Source organism: Trifolium pratense, linkage group LG5 (genome assembly GCF_020283565.1).
Source record: "Trifolium pratense cultivar HEN17-A07 linkage group LG5, ARS_RC_1.1, whole genome shotgun sequence".
Lineage (NCBI taxonomy): Eukaryota > Viridiplantae > Streptophyta > Magnoliopsida > Fabales > Fabaceae > Trifolium > Trifolium pratense.
Window position 1 is genome coordinate 7,156,274 of NC_060063.1, and position 15,060 is coordinate 7,171,333.

A 15,060-nucleotide genomic window follows, 5' to 3' on the forward strand; every position below is an offset into this window, starting at 1 on the left:
ATAGTGATCATCTCACAACCCGAGTGGTTCACTTTACACCAACTCTCCTAGAGAGTGGCTTAAAGACACGAAACCCTTAAAAGACTACATCTTTGATATACTATTTTAGCTTCAAGTTTCGGTGTATAATAAGGGTTAGCAGCACCCTTTATATAGCACAGCCTCGTGGGCTTTTCACAATGCTTCAGCTCCAAGAAATCTTCTAGATGCAAAATATATATTTTTACCAAATCTTTCTTTGCATCAAATATTCCTCCCATAAATATATTTGTTGTAAATATATTTTAAAATTAAATCTTCTAATCTTCTTGAAGCACAAAGATTTATTTGAAATAAATCTTTTATATTTTCTGCAGCAATCTTCACAAGATATATTTTTGAAAATAATAGTTCTATTTTTGAAACACAAAAATATATTTTCCAAAAATATAATTCCTTTGGAAAATAGAACTAGGGTTCAGCTGCCTTCTGAAACACATTGATCACGTGCGCCTTGTTGTATAAGAAACCACGAAATAATTCTTCAAACAGATCTTCAAAAGATTGAGAAAATAATAACATCTAGCTGGCGCGCGCAGAACAGAGTCAGGTGTTGTTCCAAAGTGTAACAACATTTGTCACAACACTTGGGGTCAGCACATTTGTCTCAACACTTGGGGTCAGCACATTTGTCTCAACACTTGGCTAAAATATGTTTTCGCAAAATGTAGCCAATATACAAAAACCCAACAACTTTCATCATTATATCATCATATTTTAGGATAAGTTTCACTAGGAGTAGTTCATTTGTTAGCAAAAGCGGCATTGTCCTTTACTACTCGCCAAAATTTGAATTATATACCATTTTATATTGAATTTAAGTTGATGAATAAAATGAATTAAGTTTATTGCATGAAAAAAAAAACAAAAAGGTCGATGAAGTGAGCCCAACCCACCCAACTTATTGGAGATAATCTTCCAAATACACATTTGACAAAGTTTGTAGCCGTCACTCCTTAACTGCTCGCTTTCTTTGTATATTAAAAAAAAAAAAAAAAATCTACTTCAAGGGAGTGTTGATGTGATATGAGTTTGGATGATTATTTAGGATTGGTTTGGATTGAGTTTTTTTTAAAAAAAAAATAAAAGATTTACTTATTTTTAAGTTTACGTAAAATAATTTATATAAATAAATAAGTTTTTATGTAATTTTATAAATTTTTATATATATTTTTTATAAGTTTATCACAGTATATTATGAAATAATAGTTTATAAAGATATAATTTTTTTTATTTTGCATAAGTTATTTTTCATAAGCTAAAAAGTAAGCTAATTCAACAGAACCCTTAATTGGGTGATTCAAATCAATTCATTTTGTATTATTTGAACCTGTTTAAATTCGTGTCTAATCCAAACTAACTCGTTCAAATTTAAAATTCGTGATTCTAAATATGTGAATTCAAAGCTGTTTAAAAAATTGTAACATCTTTTATTTCTAATAATATAGTTTAAATTTTTATGTTTTCTTTAGGTAAAATTTTATATTAAGATCTTAAATTTTGATAATATACTTAAAATATATTTTATGCAAACCACTATGGGCATCATAGTTGCATGTTAAGTCATAGAAAGGTCATTGAGAGAGTTTTACTGATGGGCACAATCAGTGGCGGAACCAGAAAAAATATCATGGGTGGGCCGAAAAATAGTCAATTTATTTTCAAATTGAATTTTTTGCTCCTCTATTTTCACATGTTACAATTTTGGTACCAACAAACTATATTTTTACTCTAAAAATTGTGATTTTTGGCTATAAAGGTGATTTGTTGTCTCCAACATTGAATCTAAAGATGAAATATCAAACTTGAGACCAAAATTCACAATTTTTTCCCATTAAAATTCGCTAATTTAACAGCAAAAAAGTAATAAACAAATATTGAGATAGGACTAAAATTGCAACAAATGTGAAAATATGAGACTTGAAAAATTTAATATTAATTAAACATATTTTTTTATGTCATTTCATATTTATATATGCTAGTTCAACTGCTAATTTTATCTATTATTATAAATTCAATTAATTATGAACTAACATTTACACTAATACTTGAACTAATATGTGTACCGAATTACTTATAATCATCAATAATATACTCTAAATTAATATTTACATTAATATTTGTACACATATATATCCCGGGTAACTTAAAATCATTAATAATACATTTAAATTAATACCCTACGTATAAAAAAAATATTTTTTGAGGTGGGGGTGGGCCGTGGCCCACCTCAGCCCACCCCTAGGTCCGCTGCTGGGCACCATAGTTTCACAATAGTGAGCCTAAATCTAGATCTATTTAAGTCCCAAGAATTTCACGAAAGATATTGTCGGATTAAGTGTGAGGTTAGTGCCACATGAATAAATTAAATGTTGTGTGGTCTTTCGGTCTCTTGTTGGTCCTCGATTATGAGTTTGTTGTTGCTTTCAATGCTTTTTGAACTATCCCAACAAGTGGTATCAAAGTTAAGGTTTGACTTTAGTTGGAGAGTGCGAGTGGATTATAGTGTATTTGATTCTTGTATCGAAACTCTTACCATTGGTTTAGTTAGGAGACGTGTTCCATCGATTTTTTTTTTTTATATGTGTTCCATCAATTTTAACGGCAATGTAATTGTAGGATGTGAGAGATTCATACTTGGGGAAAAAATGTCAAGTTCAAATATAAGTGATTAGTCTCAAATAGACTGTAAATATCTTAAATGTTAGATATGTAAGAAAAGTTGTCCCTATATTCAACTCCTAAATATTTTAGATGAAAATGCAATATTACGATCTATTGATTATAACATTTCCTGAACTTTTCAAGAATATGAACTTTGCATAATGATATGTAGATTGTGTCGTAATATGACTCTACTCTCCTCTCCTCTCCTCATATAGTTGCCTAATCCACCTCCATTAAAATAATTAACTTTTCTTGACTAAATTAAAAAACATCACATAGACTTCCACATCCATTTGGAAAAAAAAAACATATATATATATATATATATATATATATATATATATATATATATATATATATATATTTTGAACAAGCTAAAGTGAGATATATATTAATAAACAGTCTTTCCAGTACAAGGTATATTGAGAACGACTAAAAATATTTACAAAGAGTCACGAAAAGAACCATAAAGAACAGGGACGGATCCAGGAATTTTAGTAAGTGGGGTCAAAATCATAACGTAAAAAAATATAAATTGTTATTTATATAATTTTAACATTTTTTTATACAAAATTACTTATTTTGGTTTATTAGTCAATACTCTTAAGATACTCATTAGTATTATAAAGCAGTCTTATTAATTTTATATTTGTTATAGTGCAATAAATTGACTATATAAAAACGATAATACCAAATATATGGGGTCACATTACATAAATAATACTAGTATTAACTAAAAATATAATAGGCAAGTGGGGTCAGCTGACCCCACTGCCCCCACACTAAATCCGTCCCTGATAAAGAATCAAACAAGGCACAAACAAAGTAAAGGATCAGACCACCAGCTGTGGTAATTTGAGACTAAAGTCACACTCGTCGTCTTCAACCACCTATATATATATATATATATGGTTAGATCAAATGACACAAACTAGTTTGACATCAAATGTTATACCTTTTAATAACGTTTTAATCGATATAAATTTTATAAAATCTAATGTTGGATTGAAAGTTTATATTATATAGATCATTTATCTAAAACTTCAGACAAATCCAAAATCCTTTGATATGTTATTGAGATACATTAAAATTAATGATTTGCGTCTTTTTTTACATGCCGTTAATTTTTATGTGTCGCAATAGAATATCAAATGATTTTGGATTTGTCTGAAATTTTACACAAATGATCTATATGATATAAACTTTCAATTCAAATATGGATTTTATAAAATTTATATCAATTAAAACATTATTGAGATGTGTAACAGTTAGTGTCAAACTAGTATGTGTGTGAGTGTGTGTGAGTGTGTGTGAGTGTGTATGTGTGTGGGTGGGTGGGTGTGTGTGTGACCTTTGCTTTTCGAAGCCATCTATTGTCCCGTTCCTTATTAGCTTTTAAGTTTTAAGTATGAATGGTTGGGTTGTAGTAGGTGTTATCTGAAAAATTCATATTAATTTTCGAAAGTCACTGAAGGCTTCGAATTGTTTCTATTAATCGAATAAAGAGGAGCTTCGAACTACACAATATAAAGTTTCGAGTCATATGTCAAAGTTGATTTCAAGAAGATTGGACAAATGCGCCAAAAGAGATGTTCCCACCAAAATTCAAAGCTCAAATTCAAATTCAAAGTCTAAGCGGGAACGGTTTCTCGAACGTGGGAAAGTGAAGATCATGGAGCCCCGCCATTAAGGAGCAGTTACCGAATATATTTATCAAGTTCTATAAATAGAGAAATATTCGACTGTTTTAGGGAGTTCACTTCAGAGAGAAATACACAGCCTAAAATAGAAATACACCTGCACGCTAACACACAAAAAAAACAGCACAAGGATACACTTATTGACACAGACTGTAAATTCTAGATTGATGTATGAACTCAACTTATAATTCCAGCAATTTACCTTTTACTTGTAATTTAGTTTGTAGATTCAAGTTCGTGAGCGCACGATATTCTATATACAATTCAAACTAGTTGTAAACCTGTTAACTTAGAACCCACGAAAGATTTAGTCTGAGTTATGGATTGCCCGTTGAATTCATTGTGTTGGGATACTATTGTCAACAGTAGGATGTTAAAATTATTGCAGGCTGATAATATCAAAGATTTGCTCTTCATCCCTTCGCATATTTGTATTGTTCACATACCTTACCGATGAATTGATAAGGTAACGATCAATGCAGGAGAGAAGAGCAAGCAAGCATGAAATATGGACTAAACTACCAAATACTCGCCCTGAAATTTCAAAATTCGTCAAATACCCCCCGAAATTTGGAAATAGACAAATACCCCCCTGAAATTATAAAACGTCAATCAAATTATCCCTTGACATGGACTCTGACGGGTAGTGCCATGGGGTAATTTGATTGAATTTTATAATTTCAGAAGGTATTTGCCTATTTCCAAATTTTAGGTGAGGTATTTGACGAAGTTTAAAATTTCAGTGGGATATTTAAAAGTTTACCCATGAAATATGATATACTTAAATTGGACTGTAAACGTGGACAACTGGACTCAGATTGGATTAGAATTGCGTAGGCAGTTGGGCCAGGCCATAAATTATAGATCTGCAACTTCAAATAGCTCGCCACATTTGAATAATCATATTTTTATTTTTGTATACCATAGTTTATCGCATAAACGACGTTTCCATAGTTTAAAAGACACGTTTGATTATTTAGTCAAAAAAAAAAAAAAGACACGTTTGATTATTGTAAAAAAAAAAGACACGTTTGATGATTTAAAAAAAAAAAAAAACACCTCTTAAAGCCATTATTTAATTGCAACTCACGTTTTCGGGCTGCCACAAATTTTCAAAATTTAGCATTTTTTTTATCGGAAAAAAGATTTAGCATTTTTAAATTGATTTTTTCTTTTCAAATAATTTAGTGGCTAAAAATTTCATCCTTTAAGGTGGATAATTGGAATGACCGGAGTTCGAACTCTAGCATCATACATATATAATGCATTGTCCTGCCAAATGAATTAACTCGGGTTCTCCGGAACGATTCATCTAGGGAAAATTCATTAACTGTTTGAGGTCAATGTCTTGATTCAAACTATTTGTTTTAGTCAAGTAATTTAGTGGATAAAATTTCACTTTTAAGATGATTAAGTCGTACATATATTTTTTTTTTTGAAGAAGCTAAATTAGTTCACCCAAATTGGCGTCAGAGAGAATCGAACCTCAGACCTCAAGAGGAGCACACTCCTAGGTCTCAAGTCAATATCAATGCACCAATCCAAGTGGATTAAGTCGTACATATACTATTTTTTATAAGCTCAAAAATAAACTAATTTAAAAATAAACTAATATAATATAAAATTTTGATCTAACCATAAATTTCATAAGGTATAATCTGTTCTCAACTTCTCTACAAAATATTGTAGTGAATAATATGATGAAGGCAGTGTTTCTTTTACCAATAAGATGAAGGCCGGTGCTTTATATGAAGATCTAGAAGAATTCTTTGACAAATGACAATCTTATCCTTTGACTTTTTTATACTCTTTGTTTGGCTCATGCCACCTTGAGAGAACAAATTAAAGAACCTCCATTTCATTTGGAATTAAATTACTGAACACTAGTTTCATTTGGACACTACTTCTGTTATTTTCATGGATTAATAAAAGAAGATACTAACTTTAGGTTTATCTAGGGAATTCGTATCTAAATTCTACTAAATTATTGCATGATTTTATGATGTATCAAATTAGTGTTTGGTGAAACATGAAGATATGATAAGCAGTGGTGGAGCCAAGAAATCAAATTCGGGTGGGTCGCTAAAAAAATATAATATATAAATTAAATATAAAAATTATATTTCATACAAAAATTTAAGTCATAATAAACACAAATTTGATCATAAGAAATTAATGTCATGGCCTAAATAATATACGACGTATGTCAAGTAACTTAAAATTATCAATGATTTACTTTAAAGTTTAAACTAATACTTGCACAAAATTGATCATTAAAAAAAATTATATTTTATTATATTACACGGTATATTTAAAAGAGAATTATTTTTTAATTGAAAATAGTTGCACTTTTTTTTAGAAAAAAATTAGAAATTGTCTATTTTTGTGTTGATATATATCGATGAAGAAAAGAAAAAAAATTAAAAAAAAAAACACTATCTTTGATTAAGTGGCTTGAGGTAAAGTTTTGGTCTCCAAATGCATGGACTTCAAATCATTAAACATGATTTTTATAAATAAAAAACAGTAAAATGCAAAAGAAGTGTTGAATCCATGACCTCCACACAAATGAACGTACTCACAACCACTAAGGCGCACCTTGAATTCTGATATATTTATGTCTAAAAACATACATATAGTTTATACGCATAAATTTATGAATACACCAAGGGTATTTTAGTAGTTTTTTTTGGGGGTGGGCCATGGCCCTGCCCAGCCCCCTAGGTCCGCTAGTGATCATAATTTAATCTTAAAATTCATTATATCGCGTTTCTGTGTAAAATTTTATTTTGAATTTAAACTGAAATAGTATCCAATAACATAAAATTTGCCAATTTCCCTATAAAATATATTTTAAAATAAAATAATAAAATAATTTGATATTCAATTAAATTATATATATATATATATATATATATATATATATATATATATATATATATATATATATATATATATATATATATATATATATATATATATATATATATATATATATATATACACGTGTAATTATGTAATTTACAAATCTAAAAATTAAAAACCTACTAAAATTAAGATATGTAAAAAAAATTATTTATTTACTTAAGAGGATAATTATTATCTTACTTATATTCCATTTCATCCTTATCCTATTTTATATTTTATCTCTATCATATCATATGTACTAAATATTCAGCTTCTTATTCTACCATATCTTGTGCATCAAACAAGTCTAACAAGATCAATTTGATCTTAAAAATGAATAGTGGAGTATTTGAGAATCGAATACCAACTCCTGCATATCCCTTATCTCTTATATTATAAGCTTGTATGTATACACAAGCAAACCCTAAACCTAATTTGTTTTCCCTCCACTTTTATCTTGCAATTTTTATTAAAAAATAGTACAATTTTATCTTGGCTAGGATTTTCGAACCCGCAACCTTTCAATGCAAGACACTATTTTCAACCACTATGACAAGTACACCAATTGTGATTAAAATGATGTGCAATAATTTATAAGCACCATCGATTTTCATAGAAAAGATTTCATACAAAAATTAAACACCATCAAATTACATGGCATAGTTTAAACAATTAAAAACCGATAATTAGAAATCTAGCAAATCATCAAATCATACATCTTCTTAGTGTTTTATTTTTCGAAAAAAAATTCATTTTTTTATCCTAATTCAATATTTTTTACTAATTAACTAAACATGTTAACCATTTTCTTAGTATTTTTTTTTTACGGAAAGAAAAAAATCATTGGACTTAAAAGTTACTTTTTTTAAAATAAACATGCTAAGAAAAATATACTTTTTTTTATGTCTTTCTGAACTTAAAAGTTTGTTCATGTTGAGGAGTATGGTTGATCGTATTACTGCAAATATATATCAAGGTGATATTTATGCAAATAGTAGTTGACTCCAGGTATATATCAACGTGATTATTAATTACGAAAAAAATCACTGATTCACATTTGTTTATTTTGCTAACAATGTATCCTAACCTTTCCGGATCAAAAAAGATTGTTTTCTGAATGTGTTTTGGGTGTTGGCGATGGAGAAATTGAAGATGACAACGACGATGATTTAGAACTTGACATTCCATCAGATTTATTGATTCCAAATTCATGTGATCCTATTGCTTCTATCGTTGAAAGCACATATCCCCAACTTTTACAAAACATGAACGATATAACGTGTTTCCAAAGTAGAGTTATATTAGCTCCTAAAAATTCAATAGTCGACACAATAATTGATTATATGTTGGATTTAATTCCTGGTGAAGAAAAAACATATTTGAGTTATGATATTCCACTTGCACAGAATGTAGATGGTCAAACAGTGGATGATGTTCGTACTCCCGAATTTTTTAACACGATTTCTACGTCGGGACTCCCAAATCACAAGTTGAGACTTAAAGTTGGAGTTCATATTATGCTATTAAGGAATTTGAATACAAAATTAGGATTGTGCAATGGAACAAGACTTATTATTACAAGATTGAGAAAACGTGCTCTTGAAGAAAAAATTATTTCAGGAAGTAATATTGGTGATCAGGTTTTCATACCTAGATTTTCTGACACCATCTGACGTAAGAATTCCTTTTAAATTTCAACGGAGACAATTTCCTTTAATGATTTCTTTTGCGATGACTATTAATAAGAGCCAGGGACAATCATTAAAGCATGTTGGGATATCTTCCGTCGCCAGTGTTTTCACATGGCCAGCTGTATGTTGCGATTTCAAGAGTTACTTCTAGAGAAAGATTAAAAATATTGATCATCGACGATGACAGCGAAGATACAATTAAGACTTCGAATGTGGTCTACAAGGAAGTCTTCTGTAATATACTTTCCTTTGTATGAATATTTATCCAAAATTATTGTTGAAATATCGTTTAACGTTACTCAAAAACTTTCATATACCTTATATTATTGCAATTATTATATCATAATTTATAATTACATATCTTACAACTAATTAGACTCGTGCACCGCACGGGTCGATGTTCTAGTTAGTTTAATATAATGTTCCTACTAACTGAGTTAAACTCACGAACTACATGAATTAAATCAATAAAAATCTTAGTATTAAGGCTGCAATACTAATTAACGTTTGAAAATTGAAGCACCTCTTATTTGAAATTGGATTAGGTACATTTGAATTTTCCATGATCGGACGATTTAAATAAATATAGTCAATAAATACAATTTTTAAATCATAATCGTATGATCCTTTATGGAATCCAGGTCCCCCTCTTATTATTACTTGCATTGCATCCACACTACTTGTAGACCATATATATTAATGTTACTTGCTGACTTTGATCCACATGGGTGGTTATATAGTCACGTTTTTTTCCCTTATCCATGACATGTTGTGTTCCCTTTCAAACTTTTACTATAATATACTTTTGTTGACATTGACTTATAGCTAGCTGTTGCTTACGTGTCTGTCGTACTTTCAAGGGAAAAAAATTTGATTTGTCTTTCTCCATCAATTTCTTCCCCAAAATATCTATATCTATATATATATAAACTCCAAAGTCTAATAACATCATCACATCTTCAATATCTATTTTCCACATCTTGAATATACTATAGTTCTAAAAGATTGAAAATTTTGCTTTGTATTATTAGTCCTTACAATGAATGCACTAGCAGCTACCAACAGGAACTTTAGGTTGGCCTCTAGGCTTTTGGGGTTGGATTCAAAGATTGAGAAAAGTTTGTTGATTCCATTCAGAGAAATTAAGGTTAGTGTTACCTCAAAAATGTTTTGTTTTTATTTACTTTTGTTTGGTTTTGACTAATCATATTTCTTTAAAGAGAATGGTAGTAGAACTAATTTTGTGACATATGATCCACGTGTTTAAATCGATTTATTTGAGTTTATTTACCGACAAAAATACTTATTTTATTTTTTCTGAAGAACTTCTGATATTTTTATAAGTTGTTTTTAACTTATATTCATAAGTTCGATCTCTAAGATAGCTTATGAAAATATTTTACGTTTGATATTATTTTTTACAGAAGTGTTTAATTAAGTTGTTTATCGAAAGTTCTATTTTGTTTAATGGTAAATGTGGCTTTATAACTTATGTTCTAAGTATTTTTTAATGAAAATGAAGGTGGAGTGTAGCATTCCTAAAGATGATGGAAGCTTGGCAACTTATGTTGGATTCAGAATTCAACATGATAACTCTAGAGGTCCTATGAAAGGAGGGATCAGATACCATCCTGAGGTTATTTATATTCTTCATTTCTCAAATTCTCTGGTTTTTCACCAATAATTATAAGGGTCAATTATAATCATTCTTACGAGGTATGCTTAAATGACACTTACATTGATCAGGAGTACTCGAGTTCAAAACCTATTTAAAACAATATTTAATCAAATTTTACTTACTTTTCGACTAAATTTTGAGTTATCAATGTCATTTTTCTTAAAAGGCAGAGGATTTAGAGAAAAAAAAAATTTACGATACACGCATCCCTCTAATTTTTTTACTTTATTCTTAAAGATTCGTACACAAAAAATTATAAACAACCTTTTATTGCATTGCATGGAAACAACTTTTTTTTTTCCACGTGTTCTTTTGCACGAGATAATCATGTTCAAAATACGATCGTACACTAATAACACATGTCTTAATCGAAGTTCAAATTTTGGTTCGCCATTTTGTTAGACATTAGTCCAATTCGCTAGATTCGTAAAAAGCTCTTTATATCATTACATATTTTGCCAGTGAATAATCACATAATGTATTGGATTAATTAGGTTGAACCAGATGAAGTGAATGCATTAGCACAACTAATGACATGGAAAACAGCAGTAGCAAATTTACCATATGGTGGTGCCAAAGGAGGAATAGGGTGTGACCCTTCAGAATTAAGTGCTTCTGAATTAGAAAGACTTACTAGAGTTTTTACTCAGAAAATTCATGATCTTATTGGAGTTCATATTGATGTTCCTGCACCTGATATGGGAACAGGACCACAGGTTAGTATACAAATCATAAATTTTGTTAATTTACACCATATTTTTTATGATTAAATGTTCATAATAAAGCATGTGCTTAAGTTAAGAATGTTATACACTTTGGAACATAATTTCTGCTTATATTCAGATGTCCAATAACAACCTATAACTTTGTCGCTTCATATCATTAATTCTAAGATAAAATTACACAAGTTTTTAATGTTTGAATTAGTTAGTACCTATTCAATCATCTTTATTGGGACCCGGATTTTGTGCAGTCGAAAATCGGTGCAGTCAGTAAGTTTCAGGCCGTTCGATCTTGATTGGACGGTTCAGGTGTCATATGAATTTTATAATAAAAAAAAATTGTCTTAAAATATGAACCGTCTGATCTTAATCGGAGGGCTAAGAACCACTGACTGCATGCAGTCTGCAGTCCGACTGCATGTAATCCAATTCCATATGTAGTTCTAACCGATTCAAACGTTGGAAATTTAAGGGATCAACTTAAAACGTTTAAAATATAAAAGACCAACTTAAAATCTAAAATAAACGTGAAGAACTAAATATTCAATTAAGCCTTATATCTAATACCGACAATTTTACTACTTGATTTTGAATGCAGACAATGGCATGGATACTAGATGAGTATTCAAAATTTCATGGTCACTCCCCTGCAGTAGTAACTGGAAAACCTCTAGTAAGTAAATTAAATTATTAATAATTTTCATTTTTAATGAGTTTTGATAAACCAAATTCATTTCTAATTTTTCATTTTGAAAAACAAGGATCTTGGTGGATCTCTAGGAAGAGATGCAGCTACAGGAAGAGGTGTCCTCTTTGCAACAGAAGCTTTGCTTAATGAATATGGAAAGAGTGTATCTGGTCAAAGGTTTATCATACAGGTAATTCTTGTCCTATTTTATTATTATTATTACCCTAATTAATCTTGTAATATTATAGCATTCATTATATATGTTAATCTTTGGACTAGAGCCTCTAATAAGAATATAAGATTTTAAAATTAAACCAAACTGCAAATGGTGTTACACGTTGTAATCAATTATGATCGTTGATTTGAGATCGGATGGTTCAAATTTAAAATACGATTTTATAATGCAAATAGATCTCAGCCGTTGATCAGAGATCAAACGTCCTAGATACAGCACCCTGCTACAACTGTGGGAAATCCAACTCCTGATTTGTTTCGAACCAAATTGATATATAGGTTTGGTGCAGCGGTTCAATGGTTCCTAACCAAACCAAAAACTATTTTTTGAACCAAACTAATTTTCTTTGAAATGACTTGTTAAGTTGCTATTATTAACTACTAGTACTAATTAGGACTATTGAAAAGAAAGAAAAATAAATCGAATTGAATATTAGAATTCGGTCAAAAAAAAAAAGAGAATAACATTGAATATTATGACGTTTAAAATAGAACAACAACTAAACTGCATTGAAAAAAACTGAACTGTGACAAATATTTATGAGCTAAACTATCGGTCACAACTCAGTATTTTTTGGTTCGATTAAAGAAACATATTAGTAAAGTAGTCTATAATGTCTTTAGTATTTTTGATGAATTTGACACAATCATGTTAATATGTTATCATAATGTTTGTGTATCTCTTTAGGGTTTTGGAAATGTAGGGTCTTGGGCTGCACAATTAATCAATGAAAAGGGTGGAAAAATTGTTGCTGTGAGTGACATAACAGGAGCCATAAAGAATAGTAATGGTCTTGACATTCCAAGTTTACTTAAGTATTCCAAAGAAAACAGAGGAATTAAAGGATTTCATGGTGGTGATTCAATTGATCCTAAGTCTATTTTGGTTGAAGATTGTGATGTTCTTATCCCTGCTGCTCTTGGTGGAGTCATCAATAGGTACTTTTATATATAAGTTTGATTCATTCATTCAAATTGATATTGAGACTGTTTGGAATATGTCAACGATTTATGCAAATAAATAAGTTTTTATATATTATAAGAGTTGTTTATGAAAAAACAACTTTTACACAATTTTTATTGGTGAAAACTTACTAAGTAACATAATAGTTTATTTATTTGTATAAACTATTTTCATAAGCTCAAAAATAAGTCAAATCCAAAAGGTCTTGCAATACATCGATGCAATACAAATTCAAAATTGGTAAAAAAAAAAAAAAAAATCTGCGAACAAACTTACGACATTCATGTTAATAGCATAAAACGGAAAAATGCATAAACTTGTGCATTTGATTTTGATTAGCCCTTGTTAATTGTTTTTGTTGTCACCTTTTTGTATGAGTAGGGAAAATGCAAATGAGATTAAAGCTAAGTTTATTGTGGAAGCTGCCAATCACCCAACTGATCCAGATGCTGATGAGGTTAGTTTGTAGCCTAGTTGCTAGAAATCACACTCTTTTTCTCTCACCTTTATTTTTTTGTTTTTTTTTTTTTTGTCTAGTAGTCTAGTTGCTAGAAATTCCACTTAAAAGTGAATAAATTGAGTGTTCGGAGTTCGAACTCCAGCTTTTATATAATACTCCCTCCGGTCCTTTTTATAAGAAACACTTTGAAAAAATTACACATACAAGGAAGCACATTTTACATAGTTATTTTCATTTAATACTCTTAGAAATTTAAATGTATTCCATGTATACCTTTATTTAATTACTCTTAATTCAACTAACTTACTTATTTTTAATATTCTCTCTCATAATAAATAAGGGCATAAGTGAAATTAAACATTTAAAACATTTGAAAATTGGTCAAAGTTTCTTATAAAAAGGACCAAATTTTTTTCTCAAAGTGTTCCTTATAAAAAGAACCGAAGGGAGTATATATACAATGTTCCTACCAACTGAGTTAATTTCACCGGAACTTCTCTTTCCTTTATTACTGTATCAAACAAAAAGAAAGCAAAGAATTCAAATATGCATTGCTTTAACTATTACATACTTCTTTACAGATTTTGAAAAAGAAAGGTGTTGTGATCCTCCCAGATATATATGCAAATTCAGGAGGAGTTACAGTTAGCTACTTTGAGTGGGTGCAGGTAACCATTTTGATAATGATTTACTATATGTTTTCATTTTTTGGGAGCAAATTGGAAATTTCTGTTCCTAACGGTAGAGATTAACCTTTCGAATTTTGTTAAATTTAAATGGACGACAAACTGTTCATAAAAGTTTTAACGTTTTGCATGTCCAAATATCAACAATTTAAATACAAAATTAAGTAGTATAAATTATTGTTTTGCAAATTATGATTTATATTTTGCTAATATAAGGTTGAATGATTATTATGTAATTTTCAGAACATACAAGGATTCATGTGGAATGAGGAAAAGGTGAACAATGAATTAAAGACATACATGACCAAAGGTTTCAAAGATGTGAAAGAAATGTGCCAAACACATAATTGTGACCTTCGTATGGGAGCATTCACCCTTGGAGTTAACCGTGTAGCAAGGGCCACTGTCCTTAGGGGTTGGGAAGCTTGAAATCTTAACTTTGCTATAAGACCAATTAATAAATATGCAACCATTCTTGCATATACATTCCTATATAAATTATAGGGCTATTGATAGTTTTTTTGTTATGATGATTTTTTTTTTCTCTTTCTTTTATGTGATGTATAATTTTTTCCTCAAATGTATCATTTCTTCACATTTTTAACCAAAACGTGTCGCTTTTCA

At 29.5% G+C, this 15,060-nt stretch overlaps 1 protein-coding gene across 1 annotated transcript; it reads left to right on the forward strand.

Moving 5' to 3' along the window:
• Positions 1-9,915: 9,915 nt before the first annotated feature.
• On the forward strand, positions 9,916-15,060 carry LOC123885777 (probable glutamate dehydrogenase 3). The gene is made up of 9 exons (XM_045935097.1): positions 9,916-10,151; positions 10,527-10,640; positions 11,177-11,398; positions 12,003-12,077; positions 12,166-12,282; positions 13,015-13,265; positions 13,672-13,747; positions 14,332-14,418; positions 14,680-15,060. The coding sequence occupies exons 1-9, from the start codon at positions 10,044-10,046 to the stop codon at positions 14,863-14,865; spliced, it is 1,236 nt and encodes a 411-aa protein (XP_045791053.1). The 5' UTR covers positions 9,916-10,043; the 3' UTR covers positions 14,866-15,060.

Coding starts and splice junctions, on each gene's coding strand:
- LOC123885777 (XM_045935097.1), top strand. CDS start 10,044: ATGAATGCACTAGCAGCTACCAACAGGAACTTTAGGTTGGCCTCTAGG. Junction 10,641..11,176: donor GGATCAGATACCATCCTGAG/GTTATTTATATT, acceptor TGGATTAATTAG/GTTGAACCAGATGAAGTGAA. Junction 13,266..13,671: donor CTTGGTGGAGTCATCAATAG/GTACTTTTATAT, acceptor TTGTATGAGTAG/GGAAAATGCAAATGAGATTA.